Consider the following 23,242-nt stretch of genomic DNA (forward strand, 5'->3'; position numbering starts at 1 on the left):
AGTGATGGCATGACTTGTCTTGTGGTAAGGTAGCTACAAGTTAAGAAGATGAGCATTGCTACCTTTTTGGTGCCTTTTAGTCTATGCAATTGATGGCATGGCTACAAATTAAGAAGACGAGTATTGTTACCTTTTTGGTGCCTTTTAGTGATAGCTACGAAAAGACGAGATAATCGTTAAAATAAGACACCAAATCAGTAAATATATTGTGATTTCAACCCGCAAGAGTGTGTATGTGGTTTATGCCATATGGTTACCTTTTTTGGTACGTCTTTAATGATACATGGCTACCAAACGGCCATATCATCTTAATATAAGCATTAGGTTATACGTTTTGTTTCACGACGGAAGGGGGTGTACGTTGAGGTAAAGATTCTGACAAAGTAGAGCAATTTTTCCAATGAGCCTCGTTATGTCTTACAGATGGCCCACGCCAATTGGTTCTGAAGAGATGGTACACTTGTCTGGCTTGTTAGTAGCAGGCCACAATGGAAGCACGATGTGAAGGCAGACACCCACAAGAACAACTAAGACTCCACACAGTAAAGTGCGATGTGCGCTTGCACGTCGTGACGACTACGTAGTATCGAAAAGCCTCTCGACAGAAATAAGAAGGGCATGCACCGCCCTGCAGACTCAAAATATAGCAAAGATCGAGAAGCTCTGATCAGTGTTGCTGTGATCAGAGCTTCGACCTACCGTCGCTCTAAGAAACATCATCATAATCCTCTGTCAGAGTTATAAGAAGGAAGCGTCCATCGGATCGACAGTCAGGTAGAGCATAAGATATCGAGCTGCAGGTGATCAATTAGGGTGAGCTGCGGCTGGGATAGTAAGACGTGACTTGGGATTGAGCTGCAGGTGGGCTATTAGGTTAAGCTGCAGGAGCCGGGGCCCGAGAGTTAGGTTAAGCTGCTGCGCCAGCAGCCGGGATCATAGGGCGTGAATTAAGTTGTACTAATTAGGGTGCTGCAGCGGCGGGCGGGCGGGTCGATATATTAAGATGGCGGCTCTGCTGGTGATGATGCAATATGCGCTGGTGGCGATATTGGGGGCTGTGGGGGGATCCCCTGCAACTGTTAGGGCCGGCTCGCCGTTATATGAGCCTCCGAAGCTGATGGCGGAGTGGGCGGACAAGGTCCATCGGCAGTGCCGCTACGATGTCCACGAGAAGCCCTACCTGCAGCTCGACGACGACGACCACTTCCCCTCACGCGACCCCAAATTCAACGACGACAAGTTCTCTAAGTACTACAAGTACAAGAAGCAGCTCGCCAAGGCCAAGAATAAGAAGCCGGCTTACAAGATGCCTGGCAAGAAGTACCTCGAAGACGATGACCCTGCAGTCGAAGCTGGCGCTGCATCAGAGAAAAAGAACACGAAGAATGATGGCGAGGATGAAATGATAGTCGTCGCCAAGGATGGATCCGGTGACTTCACCACCGTCCAAGCCGCCATCGACAAAGTCGCCGCCAACAACAAAAAACCCGTCATCATCTTTGTTAAGAAGGGTATTTACCGGTAAGGGTAATTTTTACTACATAGTCTATGACTGTCCTAAGTACTACGGACACACACTTATCACAATTGAGATAGCTGTCTTACTCGTTTGCCAACACTCATTCTCGTCAGTTTTGCTCGTGTTACTTATCGGTGATCAGAGTTCCCATAAACATCTTACATGCTTAACATCATAGAGTTGCCATAATCATCTTTCATGCTTAATACAAGGAAATAGCTAATTAAGGTGGAGCATCTTTTTGATTGGTTTGTGATGGTCATCTTACATATTTTATGCAAAAAGGAAAAAGCTAAGGTAGAGGATCTTTTTTATTCGACTTCTTATCTACCACTAACAAAAAGGTGCATCCCCGGTACAATTGCCGCCACTACCACCACTGCCATCATCACCGCCATGATCATCATCTCATGCAAAAGCTTTGACCACACAATGATCTAATTAGAAGGCATCAAAAGCATACCTTCAAACTTTCCATCAGTTTATTAAAAACACCACTGCTTTCAAACTTGTTATCATCATCATCTCTTTCAAAAATGCATGTCTTGAAACTTTCTTGTCAGTTTAAAGAGTGCAACCTTCATTGTGGTAGTCAATGGTTGTGACTAGTTAGTTTGATTGCTCAATGAAAACATTTAGAGTCAAATAGCCATGGTTATGACTAATTGGTTTGATTGGTCAATGATGAATTTCAGTGAAAAGGTCAAAATCCCAAACGGCAAAAGTTTTATCACTTTGAAAGGGGAAAGTGCTGCGCTAACATATATTCAATGGGGTGACACTGCATCCACGAAAGGCCCAGATGGGAATCCTCTTAGCACATATGGTAGTGCTTCAATAGCCATTGAAGCTGACAATTTTGTTGCTCTTGACATTTCATTCAAGGTAAATGAGTTTGCCTCCTTACAAAAAATATGGTGAAATTCCCCATGTATGCATTAGTGATTCATGATATGGTAAAAACAAAATGCTAATAATGAAGTATTTATCTTTAGATTTTATATTCTTGTGTGTTAATTATTAGGATAATCCTTTTCACATGTGACAAATACGTATGAAAATAACTAGGTCTAAGTTCAAATTTCTAATTCATTTGTAGAACACGGCCCCTGCACCAAAACCAGGTGATTTGGGAAAACAAGCAGTTGCATTACGTGTCCAAGGTGACAAAGTTGCATTCTACAGATGTAGTTTCTATGGAGCACAAGATACCCTCTATGATAGAGTAGGGCGTCACTACTTCTATAGATGCTACATTGAAGGATCTATTGACTTCATATTTGGAGATGCTCGTTCTCTCTATGTAGTAAGTCTTTGCACATTGGATTGGAAACTTTAATCATAGGGAAATGAATGCTCAAAAGAGATTGTATATTAAAATTTTGTTTTGATGTATTATAGAAATGCCACCTCCACTCCATTGCAGCTCCTTTTGGATCTATTGGTGCCCAAAAGAGAATGACACCTCAAGATAATACTGGTTTCTCATTTGTTTATTGTGTTGTCACTGGATCTGGAAGTATCTACCTAGGAAGGGCTTGGGGACCATACTCTAGAATTGTCTACTTGTACACCTACATGGATGATATCATAACTCCTCAAGGATGGAATGATTGGAACATCCCTGGAAATGACAAGTAACGATCTCTCTCTCTCTCTCTCTCTCTCTCTCTCTCTCTCTCTCTCTCTCTCTCTCTCTCTCTCTCTCTCTCTCTCTCTCTCTCTCTCTCTCTCTCTCTCTCTCTCTCTCTCTCTCTCTCTCTCTCTCCACAATATTATAAATACTTACACCACACTCATAGTTGTGCATATAGTGGAGTATGCATTTGCATGAATAGTTACATGAGTATAGTTATCTCCATGTGTGCTATAAAACGTGTAAAACAATGGACACACAAGCACACTGCATCTATGCACATGTTTCATCTTGATACAATGATAGAGTGCATGGACATATAAGTTGGTTATTGGCATGTGTTGAACATATGAACATGGACACAATCCCATGTTGAACCCCTTCATGTAGCACTATGATTGTGTCTAATGAGCAACTTCAAGTCTTGACATTTGATCAGTTGTTGTGAAATTAGAATAGTCCACCATATCGACTAGTGAGCAGATGCAATGTGGTTACATTATCTTTACTCTTTTCTTTTTGCAGCCTTGTTTTCTATGGTGAATTTAGAAACTTTGGTCCAGGAGCTAATCGAGAAGGTAGAGTGAATTGGTCCTTGGAGTTGACATCAAAGCAAGCAAGACCATTCCTCAGTCTCGGCTTTATTGATGGCAAAGAATGGCTACCACATTAATATCATTATGTCTGACCAAATTTTCCATCAAAACCATGGACTTTTAGGTTGTGCTTTTCCATGGAGAGAAAAACCTTTTAGATCAGACTTTTTAGTCACATTACAATCCTACGATCATTTCCCTCGACAAAAGTGGCATGGAGTCCTTCAAAAATTATTATTCTACCAAATGCCTTCTTAACACATTTATTAGCTTATAACTAATAATACCTTTATTTCTCCATCACATTTCAAACTACATTGACACCTCCTCTCAAACAATTTCAAGAAAACAAGTGAACCATTTCATTACTTGTCTTTTTCTATTTTAAAAAATAGATATATTTACTTTCTAAACTCTCTCTCTCATCTTGGCAAGTATATGAAAGTGGTTATTGTTAGTAAAACTCCATCAAAGTGCAATTACCAAAGTGAAATTACCAACTAGTATGTCAATAAGAAGCTAAAATAGAGAATGTAGAAACCTCTCATTGCCGAACACTCTCTTAATATGATCAAGAATTAATAAAGCATCATGGAGCTTTGGTAGGAACCTCTGCAGAAATCATATAAAAAAGTGGATATGTATTCATGCACATAGAATGTAAGTATATAAAAATGTTCTTTGATTTTTTTCATAAGGCCATGTAATTTTTAAAGAAATAACTAAAACATGATCGTTATGAATTCTTGGGCATTCGAAGTTTAGGAGAGAACACCTTATGATCAATGAATATTTATATTCTATATAGAAGAGAGTGTTTTCATAATTATCTGTGTCATCAGAGGACAACTTTATGGTTCTAATCTATCGTGTCTTTTCTTCCTTACATGTGTATATGGGAGGAATAACATTGTTGCAAACTAAAAATGTGATTTGCCTATCGTGGAATGGTTGCAAATAGTTGAGCTTTTTTCTTTTCAATAATCTCATCCATGATACTCACATGAGTGAGTAGCATAGTTACAAATTGTACTTCAAATACTATTTCATCTAGAAGAAGCTTTTGCATCACTTCAATGATTCCTTCAATAGTGTTAATTTATTGATATTTTTTGTTGAATTTGAGCCTTTTCTAAGTCAAATAGTCCTAAAAGCAATATAGAATACCCTTTAGGTTTATAAACCTACAATTTTGCAAAGCTACAAAAAATTATAGTTTTACTGAGTTCATAAATAGTACAAGGATCTCTAGTAAATTGATATTTTCTTGTGATAATGTCATCTTTACATTGTTAACGTAACTTCTATCTTGTATGCAACAATAAACAAGGTAAAAAGTAAGAGACTCCCATGGTTTTTAGTTTCTCAATAGGTGGCAAATTATTTAGTTGATTAATGGTGAAAAGTTTAGAAAAATGAGCAAAAGTTTTGAGGAAATCTTATTTTAAGCTATTTAATTTGGGTAAATTTAATGCAAAATTTTAATTTTTGAAATAGGGTTTTTTAAAGTTTTTAAGCCCAAATTTTTATTTTTTGAGTTTTTAATGCAAGAAAACCTATAAAAAATAGCTTTTAGGATATAAAATTTTCCTAGCTTTTAACTTGACAATGACTATTAAAGATTGTAAGATATTTTCATTTGCAAAAAAGTATACCAAGATGTAATAAGTTTAAATGTGAATCCAATTTCAACTTTTCATGTTCCCTATTTGGTTTTTTTCAAACTCCCCTTCTTCCTTTGTTGCACATTTGAATTCTTCATAGTTGCCTGGTTGTTTATTCAGGAGGATTAGGTGCTTTGCATCTAGATTCTCCTTGCTATTCGTGCACTAATTTTTTCTCAACACATTGCATCAAGGTTCAAAGGCGGGTTTCTATTGAGTTAGCTAATGGAGCTTCTATGTAGAGATGCAAGTTGAGAGAGAGAAGAGATAGAAACACACAATTTTTGGTACTGAGAAGAGTGTACCTCACTAATGATTTTACATAGGTATACGTACTATGTACAACCTGGCCCTTACAGGCGGACACGAGAAATGCCATTTATCCCAATAACCTCCCCCCTAAAGGAAATGTGCCGAAAGGTAGAGGAAAAGAATCAGCTAAGTCTAAGTATGTACAAAGCTAAATAGAATATACCTATCCAATACCCATCATCTGCTGGCAATGGGCAAACCTCTCTGCTAGAAGACCTTTCATGAGAAGGTCTGCAAGGTTATCATCAATGTGCACCTTCACAATCTCAATGCTCTTGCTGTCAAGTACCTCTCTTATGAAATGATACTTCACCTATATGTGTTTTGTCTTTGCATGAAAGAAAGGATTCCGTGCTAACATGATACCACTCTGACTATCATACTAGAGGACAGGAACCTCAGTAATCCCAAGCTTAGCAACCAAACGTGATAACCATAAGGCCTCTTTACATGCCTTAGTGGTTGGCAGCCACATACTCTATCTCTGTAGTAGACAGTGCAACACACTTTTGCAACGTAGATATCCAAGAGACAGATCCCCCTATGAAGTTAAACACATACCCTGTAGTGGACTTCCTACAATCTAGTCCATACTACTAAGCAGATCCCTTGGTGACAAGCTTTGCTTTGTACCTCTCCCACTGCCATCTGACTTGCATTTAATATTATAAACCCATTTGCAGCCAATGGTCTTTTTCCCATTCGGAAATGGAACAAGATCCCAAGTACTATGTTTAGCCAAGGCAACCATTTCCTCATCCATGGCTGTGCACCAATTCTTATCCATCACTGCTTCAGCAAAAGTTATGACCCATTTACCTCAGCAAGCTGGTCTTGGATAGCATGTTGTCCCTAGTCTTTACCCTCCCAATTTTCATTGTAAAAGGGCTCAGAGTAGTACTCTGCAACCCTCCCTTGGCCCACCCATCACTCCCCTCCATTCCTCTTTGTTTTTTAGGGCAAAAACCTTCAAGGTGGGGATGGATTGTAACAAGCAAGATACATAGAAACTAGGGGTTAGACACCAAGTCACACTGACCGGGGTATATAAGGTTTAAGAGTCCTAGATTAGGGCAACTAGTTATTATCAAGAACACACTCTTCACCTTCATCTTCAACTTCCATGGCTTTCTCCTCCCTTCTCCCCTCTTTTCTGTCTTTCTCTCTCCTCTTCTAGTCTCCCTTCCCCTTCTTCTTGCTCTCTTTTTCTCTCTTCAGCTCCTCTTCTCTCTCCCCTCAGCTTCATTCATTACTCTCTCCTTCTCTCTCTCTCTCTCTCTCTCTCTCTCTCTCTCTCTCTCTCTCTCTCTCTCTCTCTCTCTCTCTCTCTCTCTCTCTCTCTCTCTCTCTCTGTGTAATGACCAACCTTCCATCTTTGACACCACTACCTTTTACTACAGTGCCCACAGTACCTCCATCGCCTTCCACTATTTTGGAACAGCTCTATATTACAAGTGTGCATATGGAAACAAAGGTGCTTGATGATGGTTCTACTTATGCAAGAGTCAAAAGCAAGGATGGGAGAAAAGCAGTCCAATTTCTTACTGTTTGTGTTAATCATCCTAGAAATCGTGATACGCTTCGAGAGTCTCCTTTGGTTCCAAATGCAAGTGAATTCAAAGAACTAGATTTTCATTAAGCACTATTGTAATGCAGGGCTATAGTAGTGTTGTTCAGAGGGTGTACTCGCCTCTTGATGAAATGAAGCATGTATTTACTATTGGTAATTCTCAGTTTACAGCAAACAGTTCATGTTGGTTTAAGCCTATGGAAGCTATGTGTAGGGCTGAACGCATATCTATGAAACGGGCTATTAAGAAACTAAGAGCATTGGGGTTGTTAGCTGAAAATGATGGCATTTCAGGCATCTTTTATGGGCTGAATATTACTGACACTATGGCTGAAATTTCAACAACTACACATGTAGAAAATGAGGTTGAAAATAGAGTGTTGTCAGTATGTTCTTTGGATATGTATGATGTTGTAGCATTGTTTGCTCAGTAGGAAGGATTACAATGGGCTGAAGCACTTGTGGAGACAAAGTATAAGACAGTTGACAAAAAGGTGAAACCAATTGCTTTGCCACTTCCACCAGAGAGTGAGGGTTTGTATGAAAAAGTGTCAAGACAGCCAATCTTACGAGATCCTAAAGATATAGGTCATCAGTTGAAGAGATGGATGCTCATGAATGTAGATAGTTTGTTGCAAACCATATTGTGGATTGTGAGAGGATTTTGACACGTCTAGAAGAGGTGCATTTAACTCTTTCTAGAAAAAAGTCTATCTTTGGAGTTGAAGAGGTTTTGATTGTTGGGTATATGTGTGGGCCTTATGGGTGAAGGCCATCACCAGCAAAAATAGATGGGATTGATAGAATGCGAGATATATGCATGAATGTATCAGAGGTGCATAGATTCTTGGGTGCATGTGTATTCTATTTGATATGGATTCCTCACTTTGCACATGTAGCCGATGCTCTTTATCAGCTTCTAAGGAAAGGTCAAATTTTTCATTGGGAAAAGAAGCATCAAAAAGCAATGAAGAAATTGAAGCAACTCTTGAAATCTGCTCCTACGTTGAGAAAGGCTGACTATTAACATAGAAAGTGTATCATTATTACTGTTGATACAAGCCCAATCGGGATTGGATGGGCAATTGGGAAAGATGATGAGGAAGGACAAAGATATGCAATTTGCTTTGGTACTAAAGTATTGAATGAACGACAGAGAAGATATCCACATGTTAAAATAGAATTATGGGGAATTGTGACATCCCTTAAATGTGATAAGGAGTATTTTATGGGTGCTCATGTAGTAATTGAGACTGATTGTTTGCCGGTATTGGGTATGATTACTAGTTGTGCTACCCCGGACATTGCTATGCTCCGGTGGATTGCATACATCAAATATTTGAACCCTGAATTTCAGCATATTGCAGGAAGAGATAACCCAATGGCAGACATGTTATCTCAAGCATGCTATGAGAATGAAGATGGGATGATGGATGAGGAGGAAGAAGATGACTTTCTTATGACTGAAAATGATGTTGCAAGAGTGAATTTAGTAATGAAAGGTGTTGCTACAGCATTAAGAGAAGCTTGGACAACAAAGAGAAGATACTTTAGATGTTTTGCATCTTGTGTAGAAGTGTTTTTGGAAGAGAAATATGCAGGAGAGTGGCTGAGAATTGGTCAATATCTCAATACATTAACAAAGAGAGATGAATGGTCAGATGAGGAGTTTAAGAAGATCAAGAGAAAAGCCTAAGGATTTTTCTTAAAAGATGGATACTTATGGAAACAGGGTATGCCATTGCGAGTTTTGGGTGATAGAGCTTCACAAATAAAAGTAATGAAGGAATTTCATGAAAGCTTGTGGGCTGGTCATAGAGGTGTTTAGGGTACTTTTATGAAAATCAAAGAAAGATATTGGTGGTAGGGAATGTATAAGGATGTTGCTCACTTTGTGGAAACATGTACGACATGTCAAATGTATTCAATTGTGAGACATCGAGATGGATTGCAACCCGCATATCCATTGTCTCTTCATTTTAAGTGGGTGGTAGATTTAGTCACAATGCCTACAGGTCTTTGGCAAATGAGGTATCTTGTGCTTGCTCATGAAGACTTGACTAATCAAGTGGAAGGAAGAGCTCTACGTACTAAGATGACAAATGCCGCATGTACTTTTCTCTTAGAAGAGATCTTTTGTCGATATGGCTGTGTGGGAAAAATTACAGCAGATAGGGGTGAGTTGGATGCAGATGAAGCTCATGATTTCTTTGCATGGTTGGGGATAAAGCTTGCTTTAACTTCAGCCTATAACCCTGAAGGAAATGGCAAAAGTGAAAGAGGTCATCCACCTATTGTGAAGGCATTGGCAAAAGCATGTGGAGAGAAGATAAAAGAGTGGCCACAATTGCTCCCTTATGCTTTGTGGGCTGACAGAACAACTCATAGTGCTGTTACAGGATATATGTCTGTAGAATTGATGTATGGTCAAAAACCTATCATGCTGATAAAAGAGATGACAGTCACATGGAGTGTGTTACCTTGGGAGGAGGAGTTGAATTGAGAGGAGTTGTTGGCCTTACGCATTAGACAGTTGGAAAGAAAGTCAGAAGACATAGAGGCAACAACTACAAAGTTAAGGGCAGCAAGGATACAAAACAAGAAACGGTTTAACAAAAGACATAGACTGAGACCAAGAACCATACAAGATGGGGATTGGGTATTGGTTTATGATAGCAACCAGCATAGTGCCATGTGTAAAGTTTCCAAAAGATAGTTTGGACCCTGTGTGGTAAGACATGTGTTTGATAATGCTACTTATGCATTAAATGAGCTGAATGGGACAGCCCTAAAACTTTCGATAGTAGGGAAAAGAATCAAATTATTCAAAAGACGGGAATCTACTGCATATGAGTTGCCAAAATTGGAAGAAAATAGTGGCCATGATACAAGGGCTAGCCAGGAAGATATGGAAGATGAAGAAGTAAAGGATATGGTTGCGGACGATGAGGACTCAGAATCCAGTGACAACTAGGATTTTGGCACATATCGGAGGATGTGCAGGTTCAGAGGGGGTGGATGTCATGATGTTATGAGGACACAGTGTGAAAAAGTATGGAATGCATCATCATCCGACTTCTCTATTGATCTCTTGGGGGGTTCACTATATATATATTCTCTATATAACGTGTGTTCATAGCCTATTTATAAATATCCTAATCTGTGATTTTTTCTTAAATAAAACACAACCCTTTTCTATTGAATCTGTAAGTAGCCCTTTATATGACACCCTTCTGTATGTAAAAAATGTATAAAAATGGTGTTTTAAAAACCCCTTATTTTGAACTCACGTTATATATACATATATTCATGAGTGACCCCCCCGAGATTGATCTAGAGAGTCAATGTGATCTGAGCCATTAGTACTAGTGTGAGTTGTATGGATTATCTGAAAATACTAGATTTTTGGATAATATTAGTCTATTTTTTATATTATTTATTATAAAAATTTGAAAAAGTTAGAAAAAGCTTCTAGATTAGAATGGCATGAAAAAAGCTAGTTTCTTTTTCAACCAATTAGGAGATTTTTCATAAAAAAGATAGATTGACAAAATTGTGTGCGTTGCGATCGTTATAAACAGGCTGAAAACTGCAGATTGAACTGAAAGAAGGAGTGATCTGGGAAATCTGTGACCAAGTGTCCTACAGTTTTTCCCCCCTTTCGAAGCCAATGAAGCCATCAGATTTGGGTTCCGAGCAGCAAAGAAAGAGCTGATTTTTCTGATCTACATTTTTGGTCTACGAAGGAGCTCCAGGAGAACTAATGCCTGGAGATTGCTTTTGAGTAGTGCGAAGATTCCAGGTTCTTTCAATACATATTGATTCAATTCATTGTGATTTGTTTTTATCATGTTTACCACTTGGGTATTCTCTATCTCCTCTTCCATCTCCTATCTCTACTTCCTTCTACTTCTGATCCCCGTGCAGGATTCGACCTTTCAACAAAATCCCCTCCGACAGCGATCCTTAAATTGGTAAGAACATGTCATGGAGGTTTGTTAGCATTTCATATGCTATTACAATTGTACGATGACAAGGTGATTTTTCGTTGGATGGGTACTCGAGTTAACGTGAGCGAAGTAGCCTACTTTTAAGAAAATTTGTGACAAGTAACTTGGAGTTATTAACGGGCGTTGTTTAGGAGAGGATGCGAACAAGAAAAGGGTAATGCTAAGACATTAGAACATGCACCCATGTTCTAAAGGATGTCAGTCTTGCAACTTGTTCAACATACAGGCATACTCCATTCGATGGGTTATGTGACTAGCATGTTTCTATATGCATCTCGCGGGAACATGGCAAAACAAAGAAAATTTCATAACGCTCAAACCATGCAGAAAAATGCAATGCCGTAAAAAAGAAAAACGGGGCCAAAAGGCGGGGGGGACTGCGGAAAAGTACAATAAGATGGTTGGGATCAAATGAGGGCTTCACATGGGAAAAATGCAAAAAATCAAGCCTGAAAACGCATACGACAACTAATATTTAAAAATCCATTCACCAAAATGAAACACGAAAAAAAGAAAAATTGTGAGAAAAGTCATACCAGACATGTTTATCATGTCAGAACACAGTTCCGATGGAGATAAGACTCGTTCACATGGAAAAAACCAAAAATTCAACCCCGAAACGAGATCTAGAAATTAATATAAAAAGATCTCTTCACTGGAACGAAGGGCAGTAAAAAGGAAAAAGGTCCGAGGAAAGGGGACTCCCAGGCAACGCATATCCAGGGGATTGAGGAGGGATTCCCATGCGAAAAATGTAAAAATTGAACCCGAAACGCATGCGGAAATTAATATTAAAAAATCCATGAGTCGGAACAAAGGGAGGGAAGAAGGAAAAATGTGCAATCCTATCACATTAGAACATAGTACCGAGCAAAAGAAACCCCATTCGCATGGAAAAAACCCAAAAAATTGTATTCGAAACGGGATTCAAAATTTAATAGCGAACAATCTATGCACCGAAATGGAGGGCAGTAAAAGAAAAAATGTCAGGACATATAGAATATTCGGGGTTGTCACATCAAATCGCAGTTCGGATGGGATTAGGAGGTGGTCACATGGAAAAAACAATAAAAGGGAGCTCGATAACACCAATAAAAATTAATAACAAAAAATCAAGAGGTTGAAACAGGGTAGAGGAAAAAGGAGAATTGTGCAGAAAGGATGGCCAGACAAGGCAAGCCATTCAAAATTGAATTCTAAGGAGAATAGGATAGTTTCACATGAAAAAAGATCAAAAACATACGGGAAAAAGGCACGAAACCGTGCAAAAATTAATTACGGACAAACCGTACATTGGAATAATAGGCGGGTAAAAGGACAAATGTCTAGGGGAAGGCCTATGATAGGACTGGTATGTTAGATCAGTGTTCCAAAGCGATAAGAGTGCGTTCGCATGGAAATACATCCAATTGTGCATGAAAAGCTTCAAAATTTAATAACGCAAAAACGGTAAGCCGGAATAGGGGATGTAAAAAGGAAAAGTGTGTCATTCAAACGGACAAACAGGGCTACAAGATTGGACTGGGATTTGGGTGAACGTAGGGGATATGCTCATAGAAAAGGAAAAAAATGGCGCCATCAAAGCAACCACAAGGGAAACAGCCTCGACGACAGGGGGTACGAGGGTGGGTAGGTGAGGAAGGGACCCCATCAAGGAAAAACCAGCACAGGGTAGACTCACATGATTGGGTAATGACATATGCAGGGGTATGCACATCAGATGCATAGGGTCGTATCCCCACACTTAAGACCTTACCGGTTAGAGTAGATTGATCAACACAGCCATAGACTTGTCAACCAACTGGACGCTGATGTTGTAATATTCCCACTCGTGAATATTGATTTCCCGCACACTATGTAAGCCTCGTGCAAAGGTTATCTTTCATATTGGAATTGCCGGCAGTGTAATCTGTAACCTGCATGCGAGAAATCGAGACCTCCGCATTGGCAAAGCAAGCCCGAGGGTTCAAATCCGCAATTCACACGTAAACACCCTCTTGGGAGGGGCAAAACGGATATATTTAAAGCAAATTTTTTTTATATTTATCCCTTTCCCCCAGCCGATGCACGACTGGAGGAGAGGGAGTGTGGGGGGGATGGGCTTGGTGGAGTTGTGGGCTGCATGAGGAGGGGGGAAGCCATGCAGTGGCCACGTGGTGGAGCTCTCCTCTCCCCCCCCCCTTGTCCTATAAATACACCCTCTAAGGTGTGAAGGGGAAGAGGAGGGAACAAACGGCTGCTGCCATCGCCGTGCTGGAGACGTCGCCGCCAGGTTGTCCGCCGCCACTCCCAGGGCCGCCGACTGTTGCTGCCTATAGTGCCGCTGCTGCCGCCATTTTCCCCCTGCCATTGTCCTCATAATCCCCTCCCTTCATCAACGGAAACATCTACCCAATCATTGGCCTCCTTTCTTCCACGTCGGGCCTGCTCAAATTCAGAAGCTTCCTAAAAGCTTCTCTAAGAAGCTTCTAAAGGATAAGGCCTTTGGCCTTGTTCCTGCGTGCCTTCCCGGTTTTTAAACCGGGCTCATAAATCTCCTTCCCACAAGCCTTCCCATAAGCCCCAATCCCACAAGCTCCCGGGTCTTCAAGGATCCGATTTTCGGTGAAGGAATCTCCTGTGTACAAAGGAGAAGGCACATCTCAAGGCCGTTCGGAGAAAGCGTAGAAGCGAGGATAATCCGCAGAGTCTGTGATCACGCCTACGATGGCCCCCAAGAAGTCGCAAGGCGTGCCTGCGGGAGGTTCTTCTCCTAGCATTCACGTGGACATCTCCCCGAGCCCACAAACCCAGGTTTTTTGTGATTCCATACAAAAGTAATGCATTAAGCATGATAACTTCATGGATTAGGAAGCACCCGTGCATGTTCAAATTCACCTAGCCTAGTTAAATGAAATTGGGAAATTTGGTATTTTCACTGCTATAAACGCAAATTGTCTATCCATCTTACGACCTTAATAGTATGTTGCCTTGTCGTGCTTTTCAAAGTGACGAGCCTAGAATACCTGTTGCCTATCATTATAAGGTTGGAATTGTTAAAGTGCACCGTTGACTAGACATGGAAAGATTAAGCGTATGTTGCATGTTTAGTTAACATCTTCCTTGTAATGATTCATGATGAAAAGTTAACACCCATAAGAGGTTATCCGAAAAGAAATAGAAGAGAACGAAATTAATATTATGGACTTGCAAGTGGCATGAAAAATGGAAAAAATTAACACTAGCTTTAGTTTTGTATGAACTTCATTAACTTCATTGTAGCTAGGAGAAAGTTGCATAGTCGTCATGCAAAAATTTCATTCATCAGGAACCGTATTTAGGAAAGGTTGCATGGTTTAACAAAGCATGAGATTCTAAAGTGTAGATAACAAGGTAGTAGGCATGATTATTTGATGTAAGTCCTAGTAGGTCCTAGGAAAGTTAGTATTCAGATTATCATGTATTGTTACTTTACCAAGGAAAGATAGAGTTATTGTGAACTATGTGATGCGTAGAAGCAATGAATCGCATGTTTACATGTATTGTGGTAGTTGCAACTATTTTTCCCTTTAGATCTAGTTTATTATCTCTAGGAAAGGTTCATCCTTGTCGCAAGACAAGTATATTGAATTGTCTAAATCACCTAACCCACAAGGGATTCATATCGGCATGATTCAGTCGATATGATAAATATCCCAAGTGCTAACTAGGGTTTAGCACGTTAAGGATTCGACCTAGTTTTGCACTTGTTGCCAAGTCAAAACCCTCAAACCCAAAGATCATACCCACATTCACGAAATGTTGAGTCAATTGGACGGGCTTGCAAGAAACGATCTAGGGTTTCTACCCTAAGGATCACTCGTTCAAATGATGAAACTCGAATTGAGTTGGAACCCCTAGGACCAAACGTTGTCGGTCTAGTGTAATTAGGAATGGGTTGAGTAAAAAGACACCCTAAACCCTGCTTCTCGTCTGAAGATAATTCCGATACCAGAAAACGCCGTTCAATGGGTGAAATGATCCCATGGAATTGATGCGACTCTTGTGCAATAAGTTGCAACGTTGCATAGACTTGTTGCTTGTTCACAAGAGAGTTTTGCCATTTCTTGAAATAAGGTTGGTAAGTTCTTGCGCAAGTTTAACTTGCAAGAGAATGAGTAGTCATCCTGTTACATCACCTGTCTTGGGGAAAAATCGCCAAGTAAAGGGAAGTTAGGTATTTGCTTGGAAGCAAATGATCAATCAATAAATTAAAGCGACATGGTCGCCAGGATTTACTGTTAATAAAACCTAAGGTATTGGTTAAGTTGGGTTAACAGGGTATGGCCCTAACCCAAGGACAAAAGGGTGAACAAATAAACCCTTGGGGATCTTGCCAAGTCGCAATTAATCCCGATCGAACGCTGGATGCATTCGGAAAGAAGAATTCACTCCTTGACAGTTGGCCAAATAAACGACCACTGGAATTGATTGTGCTTGTAACAGTTTAGAAAGCACTGTTTGCATTGTTTGCTCAAAGAACTAAAGGATGAAATGATATCTAATGCTTCGGGTTGAAGGCCTGAAGGGAGAGGCAGCTTCAGTTACCCCCGACTGCCTGCCTGACCCTAACCAAGGGGGTTGTTGACCGCGCCGGGAACGTGGACCAAACCGCCGTGAGAGGTCTTTCCGTTGAGCTCTACTTGGAGCAGGAGGACGCTTGGGTGCCAGGGGGGCTCTGGCTGTAAATCCCTCGCCTTCCGGGTCCTGCACAAGAGGCTAACGTGACTCGGGATTGGATCTCAAGGCCCGCATACTAGTCTACGGGCAGAAGCTTGGAATAGTGATCCCTAGCGGATTACTGGATAGCCTTCGGGCAGATTATGGACCAGCCTACGGGCGGAACTCCTTGTATTTCAAAGATAAAATGATGAAATGATAATAAAGGATTTGGCTGATATTGTTTTTCTATGTCAAGTGATAAGATTACGTGAAGGAACCAGTGCTTAACAGGAGTAATTAAAGAAGCTGATTGCTATATGTCAAATTAATGTGTTAGATAATTACATAACTAAAACAAACTGAGGAAAGTGCGGAGGATGGGCCATGGGTCCGTCCTACGGTTGGGTGGTCCCGGTTAGCCGGGAACTTTTCTCAAAAGTTTCAAAGAACAGCGGGATGATCATCATTATCAAAGCAAATAATAAGAGCGATAACCTAGAGTTACCCGATTTACGCTGTTTTAGGGGAACGGAATGGGACTATGCCTTATGGCAGAGAGGTTGAACCTTGCATCCCTCTCGTTTCCCATTCTCCTTGAACCAAGTGCAGCGTGAATCCGCTTCGGACCTGGCGTTTCTGCGTAAAGTAGTTTGCTCAGGTCTGACGCTAGTTGCTGTTAGCTAATGACCAAACAAAAAATTCCTAGTTCCGGTCGATCCTAAGTGAGAAACGGTCAGGATACTTCCGCTACGTGGCAGACGCGGGAAGACCTAGACTGCAAAACCCGTAACATTCCATGGGAGTGCCGGGCGGAGTTTTCTAGACATCCTTTCCGATGGACTGCCAAGACGTGTCCTAGATGATTCTAGTGGACACATTACAGATGTCCCCACATTTAAGACATAACATGCACTTGCAAACAGAAAGGCAGGGTTATGAACACTTTGCCCATTTCGTAGATGGTTGAAGGGAACCGTCGTTGTTGATGCAAAAATATCAGAGCCATCGGCGGGTGGTAGGAGGGACCAAGGCGCGCCACAGAACATGTACAGCATGGTAGGGACCATGCAACAACACCCAGGGAGGTAGTTTGGTTGATAAAGTCCATCGGGTCAAGTATCGATGACGAAGAATAAAACTCTCCGCTCACAGGCACTCAAGAGGATGATAGAACAGTCGCTCACCCCATGACGCACATTGCTTAATGAATAAACGTGAAATCCCATAACTCACGGCTGGTTTAGAATTGAACAAGGGAAAAGTAGTTGGAAGGGAGTATACCAGTGTGCACAATTGATGGTGCATGTGTGCGTTCCACCCATCTAGCATAGATGCAAGGAGGGAGGCCAGGGAGCCTTGTAGTGCAGTGCACAGAACAAGGTGATGTGTCATGTGCTGATGGCAAAGACCCATCCCGTGTGTGCATAAGGAAACAGAAACGTACCTAACTCCAATGGTCATAACGTCCCTCAATCTCACCTCTCAGAATTGATTGAGGAGAAACACCAATCACACTTAGCCCACCCTCTATCTCACACTCTGTTGAAAGATATAGGAGGGCAACCCGTTCCTGAAACCCATTGATGTAATCCTCACATTCACTTGTACAGAGGTTGTATGCCTTGTGTGCATTTGATGGTGCAACAGTGCATCCCGCCCAGTGCCGGTATACAGTATAAGAAGGAAAGTGTAAAAAGGAAGGCCAGGGAGCCTTGTGGTGAAGTGCACAAGAACAGATCATGCATTGTGCATTGAGAGGCCCAACCCATGCGTGTAACACGCCATTCACATATCTTGCCTCTCATTTGATTTGAAGGGAAAGACTAGTCACTCACCCCACCCTCTGTCTCACACTCTTTTGATAGATACAGAAGGCAACCCATACTCACGTCCCCATCTTGTTAGGATGAAAGCTCAAATCACTCAAGGGGTTGGTGATGAAAGATCGTGTCAGCTATTGTTGTCACTAGAGTGTTGAAGATTATGCATACCCAAGGAGATAGCTGACATGTCTAGTACTTCAATGATTTATATGAAAGATCGTCTGTTAAGGAGGACAGACGGACTGATATTGCAAAGACAACACACCAAGGGAGGTGGCTTCAAATTTCTTTTGGAAAGGTTCTACTGATGAATTAGCTATCATGAACTGCGGGTGTTACCACCTTTTCCATAGTCAGCTTCCTGCCTAAGGGTGTTTCCACATTTTCTTGGAACGAGGCCTACTATGACAGGGAATTTTTTTATTTTCTCCCATAACAGTTTTTTTTTCTTTATTTCTTTCTTTCTTTCTTCTTTTCTTTTTTTTTCGTTAATAAAGAGAATGGTAGAAATACCATGTGTCAAGGCCAACCTCGCCACCATTGCTGGATCAGACGAGAAGAGAACAAGGTAGGGTTGAGAGGGGGTTAGCAGAATGAGACTGCCTCATGAGGAAGATCATAAGGGCTATTAGGAGCACAAAGAGAAGGATAGTACGACGCCCAAAAGGAAAAGGGTGGATCGACTTTGATTGTCAAGATCCCCAGGCAAGGAAGTATTTCTTCACACGATAGCCATTTATCAAAAAGGGATCCTCAGAAGCATCCACAGCTTGCACTTGGACAAAGCCATTTGGGTTGGCAGCAAGTACCTTGTAGGGACCCATCCAGCTTGTTGAAGTTTGCCTGAAAACTTGCCAAATTGGAAATCATAAACTAGGACAATATCACCTTCTTTGAACTCCTTGTGCTTGATGAAGCTGCATGATAGGCATTGCGTCACGCTTGAGTGTTTTCCATGCACTGTAGGGCCATCCGTCGAATCTCATCCAAACGTTCCAAATGCCACAGGCGGCGCTGGAGAGATTCATCATCTCTCAAGCGTTCTTTAACTACCACTCGCAAAGAGGGCGATTCCAATTCAACAGGAAAGATAGCTTCTGTACCATACACCAGCTGGAAAGGGGTGTGTCCTATAGCAGCCTTATGGGAGGTTTTGTATGCTCAAAGGGCCTCTGTAAGTCGATCGTCCCAATCACGAAGATGTGCGGAAATTATCCTTGTCAGGATCGACGAGCAGAGGATGTGATTGGTGACTTCAACTTGGCCGTTGGCTTTGGGGTAATAGGAAGTGGACTTGTGATGGTAGATCTTATACATTTCCGTCAACTCTTCCATGATCTTGTTAAGGAAATGAGTACCTCTGTCACTTACCAACTCAAAGGGACTGCCAAAACGGGTGATAATATTCTCGTATATGAACAGGGCTACGTTGTTACCATCATCCCGCTTCAGAGCTTTAGCTTCACACCACTTTGTGACATAATCCGTATATACTATGTTGTATCTATTATGCTTCCGTCTAGTGGGTGGATCAATGGGACGCACGAAATCAATCCCCCACTTCTCAAACAGCTTTAGGGGAAGAATAGGTTGCGGTGGCATGGCACTTTTTTTGGTGGATTTCCCCATTCGCTGACAAGCATCGCATCTCTTGCAATAGTCATATGCATCCTTGTGGAGGGTCGACCACCAGTATCCTGCTAACAGAGCCTTCTTGGCTGTTGCTTCTCCTGCGAAGTGTCCACCACATCGTTTGTCATGGCATGCTTTCAATACTATGCCGATTTCATCTCCTGCAACACATCTTCGCAATACTTCATCTTTGCCTCTCTTATACAGTGCACCACCTAGCAAGGTGTAGGGGGATGATTCTAACAGAAACTTCTTCTTCTCACAGCTTGAGATGCCATGAGGATACTGTTGAGTTGTCAGGAGGTTGGCTATGTCTGCATACCATGGAGTAATTATTTCGTCTAGAAACAAGGTAGCATCAGGAACGTCTGGATCATCCTGTTCCTCTTCTGCAGTTTGAGAGATCCATGATAGATGATTGGCTAGACATGGGAATGGCCAGGCTTAGTGACCACTTCAAAATCAAAATCCTAGAACAAGAGCAACCATCTCATCAATCGTCCTTTGACATCTGTTTTGTTCATCAAGAAGGACAAGGCTTCATGATCCACATAGAACTTGAAATGCATAGACAGTAAATATTGTCGAAACTTCTCCAATGCAAGCACCATTGCTAAACACTCAAGCTATGTCACTGTGTAGTTCCACTCTCTATCAGTGAGCTTTTAGCTTGCATAATGTATTGGTTGATCTAATTTAAAGGGGCCCTTTTGACATAGGACAGCACCTAGCCCTTCAACTGATGCATCTGTGTGCACATGGAACTCCTTCGTCCAATCAGGAGGCTGCAAAATAGGTGCTTGGATAAGGCATTGTTTTAGGGTATTAAAGGCTTCTTTGGAGTCATCAGTCCAAAGGAAATCTATGTCTTTCCTTAGGAGCTTGTGCAGAGGGACTGCCTTGGTTGCAAAATGTGCAATAAATCTTCTATAGTAGCCCACATGGCCAATAAATCCTCTCATTTGCTTGAGGTTTGTTGGTGTTGTCAAGGTGGCAATCTTCTCAATCTTCGTTGGGTCTGTTGCAATCCCTTGTGCAGAGACAATATGGCCCAAAAGAATTCCTAATGAGATGCAAAAGACACATTTGTCGGGGTTGAGAGAAATCCCATACTCTCGGCATCTATCAAAGCATTGCTCTAGGTGTCCCCAATGCTCACGTATTAAGCTATAGACACAGAATTCATCAAGATACACCTCAATGAAATCATGTAGATGATTCTAGAAGGCAGCCATCATTACTCTCTGGAAGGTGGCAGGAGCATTACAAAGCCCAAACGGCATCACTCTATAGGCATAGGTCCCCCATTCTGTGGTGAAGGTTGTTTTGGATTGGTCCTCTTTTGCGATTTGGACTTGGTTATATTCGTTGAATCCATCCAAGAGGGAATAGAGCTCATGGCTTCCCACTATGTCTAACAATTGGTCTATGAAAGGGATAGGGAAATGATCCTTCTTCGTCTTCGAGTTCAGATTTCAAAATTCCATACATATTCGAAGTTTCCCGTTCTTCTTGGGTACAACCACAATAGGTGAAACCCATTCACTGTTAGCCACGGGATAAATGAACTCCGTTTCAAGGAGCTTCAATAATTCGACCTTCACCAAAGCAGAATAATTAAGATTCATATGCATTTGTCTTTGCCTTACAGGTTTGGCATCAAGCTCTAGGTCAATTTGATGTTGGCATACTGTGGGATCAATCCCCTTTAGATCTTTATATGACCAAGAAAACACGTCTAAGTTCTCCTTTAGTAAGTCTCGCAGGACTACTAGTTCTTCTTCTGGAAGATTGAGATCCACTTTCAGGTGGCATTCTGTACCGTCAGTATCTAAGAACGTCACTTGCCTTTCACCTTCCACTTTGCAGATAAATGTCCCACGGATTGCTTCTGGATAGAGATCTGACTCCTTCAAGGGAGTAGTGTCATCGTCTAATGTTCCACTAGAACCAGTGTCCTCCTTCTGGACAGATGACTCATTTGTCTATTGAGATTGCTGGAAGGGTATCATAGCTTTGTTTGCTTCTGTGTGAGCGGTGATTTCTTCTGGACTTAGGGATTCATCTTCAGAGGATACGTCCAGGAAAGTCACGTAGCACAAACCTTCTATAAGCCATGGCTCTGATGGCTCTTGCTTCTATTGACAAGGGGCATCATCATCATCTTTTCTCCAAAATGAATGGTCAAGACAACAGGAGCCACTGGTGAACTTAATTTTTATACCTTTGATCCATTGCTTATGAAAATTTTACATACTTTGTAGTCCATTGGTCAACCTAAATGGAACCATGGTCATTCCATCCAACACCCCGAGATCTTCGGCCTCTGAGGTCTCTGTAGGGACATCAATAATGTTGTCCACTATCAGAGGAACGTCTTCATCTGCACTTCCATAACCTACTTCATTTTCTTCCTCATCATTTTTATCCTCTTCCTCTGGAGGCTCTGTCTCTGCTTTTGACTCTGCGGTTGCCCTATAACAGGGATAATGGTACATCCATACTTCTATCTCGCTGTCAGAGGTGATTTCAGAAGTCAATTCTAGTTGAGGCAGGAGGTATTCTCCCATGGACAAAGACTTTGGTTACTTTGGTAGTTGGCTTACAGTACCCACTATTAGGGATTGTGCCTTTGTTTTCTTGGGAAAGATCTGTTTAATAGTCTCTTCGTCTCCTGATGTACCATCTATTACTTCATTGGAGGCGTCTGTTATGACTTTGATAGATGTGGATCCATTGCCTTTTGCGATCCATACAATTTCAACACCACTTTCTGGGGTCCTCTGCCTAGGGTTAGGGTTCCTTTGAACCGATCTATCCTAGCTCTTGCTTCAAAAATCCAAGGACTTTCCAACAGCAGAGGGTATGAAGTCCAATAAGAATTTGGTTTGACCACCAGATAGGTCAGCCAATAGTCTCTTCCTACAAGGGTTGTTTTTATGTATGGGAGGATGCCCAACGGCTTGATTCTACTTTGGTCTGCCAATCTGATAAACCACTGTGTAGGTTGAATTCCTTGTAAGCCTAGGTCCTTCATTGTCACATCCCTCATTATGTTTACTGATGAGCCTCCATCAATCAATGCATCTGAAATAAAGCATCCTTCTATACATACACTAATCTCTAGGGTTCCAGGATCTAGGAAGGCGTTAGCCACATCTACTTTCTTTACAGGATCTGGGGCCTTATTGGTCTTGGTCGTTGTTGAAGGAGCAATCCTTAATCCACATCTTCGAGTCAAGATGCTTTTGAATTTCTTTCGACAATTGGGAGACAACATCAGTAACTGTCGGAATGTTAGGTTTGGTTTAAAGGTGTCTAGGTCTTTGACCAAGTCATACTCTTTGATAGGATCCATGGGCTTCTCCAGGCCTGCTGGGGAATGGGGCCACACCCATTTTCATCTTTCCTTTTTCTTCTAGCAATTGCAGCATTGGCACTTCTTCTGTTTCTGGAGGTGCTTCTATATCATCTATCTCCTGGACCTCTGGTCTTATTTTTGGGATTGTCTCTGTGACTCTCTGTGACACTACAATGCTCTGTAGTACTACAATGTTCTGTCTTGTACTGCTCTATCCCTCTATTGGCAAGTTGAATATCACAGTCTTGGCAGGGGAGTTGTTCTCTTTCTAGACAACTGGTTCCTTCTTCTTGGTGCGCGTGATAGCGGCAACTTCCAACTCTACCAAATTGGAGGCAGGCTCTTGTGTCGTATGTTGGCTATCGGTGGCATTGGCCTTAGCAGGGGCTAGACTTGGACATTCCTTTACAGTGTGGCCTTCTCCTTTGCATCAGCTGCA

The 23,242-nt window shown here is 41.5% G+C and overlaps 1 protein-coding gene across 1 annotated transcript; it reads left to right on the top strand.

Moving 5' to 3' along the window:
* Positions 1 to 631: 631 nt before the first annotated feature.
* On the top strand, positions 632 to 4,054 carry LOC148013137 (putative pectinesterase 53). The gene is made up of 5 exons (XM_087668340.1): positions 632 to 1,521; positions 2,215 to 2,404; positions 2,619 to 2,825; positions 2,921 to 3,156; positions 3,681 to 4,054. The coding sequence occupies exons 1-5, from the start codon at positions 1,004 to 1,006 to the stop codon at positions 3,826 to 3,828; spliced, it is 1,299 nt and encodes a 432-aa protein (XP_087524466.1). The 5' UTR covers positions 632 to 1,003; the 3' UTR covers positions 3,829 to 4,054.
* The last annotated feature ends 19,188 nt before the right edge of the window (positions 4,055 to 23,242 follow it).

Source organism: Lygodium microphyllum, chromosome 26 (genome assembly GCF_053477565.2).
Source record: "Lygodium microphyllum isolate KBCC chromosome 26, Lygodium_microphyllum_v1.1.10, whole genome shotgun sequence".
Classification (NCBI taxonomy): domain Eukaryota; kingdom Viridiplantae; phylum Streptophyta; class Polypodiopsida; order Schizaeales; family Lygodiaceae; genus Lygodium; species Lygodium microphyllum.

What these genes read in the sequence shown, in the direction of transcription:
- LOC148013137 (XM_087668340.1), top strand. Translation starts at nt 1,004, where the DNA reads ATGGCGGCTCTGCTGGTGATGATGCAATATGCGCTGGTGGCGATATTG. An exon ending in GTTAAGAAGGGTATTTACCG is followed by an intron (nt 1,522 to 2,214) that starts GTAAGGGTAATT and finishes GATGAATTTCAG; the next exon opens with TGAAAAGGTCAAAATCCCAA. An exon ending in CTCTTGACATTTCATTCAAG is followed by an intron (nt 2,405 to 2,618) that starts GTAAATGAGTTT and finishes ATTCATTTGTAG; the next exon opens with AACACGGCCCCTGCACCAAA.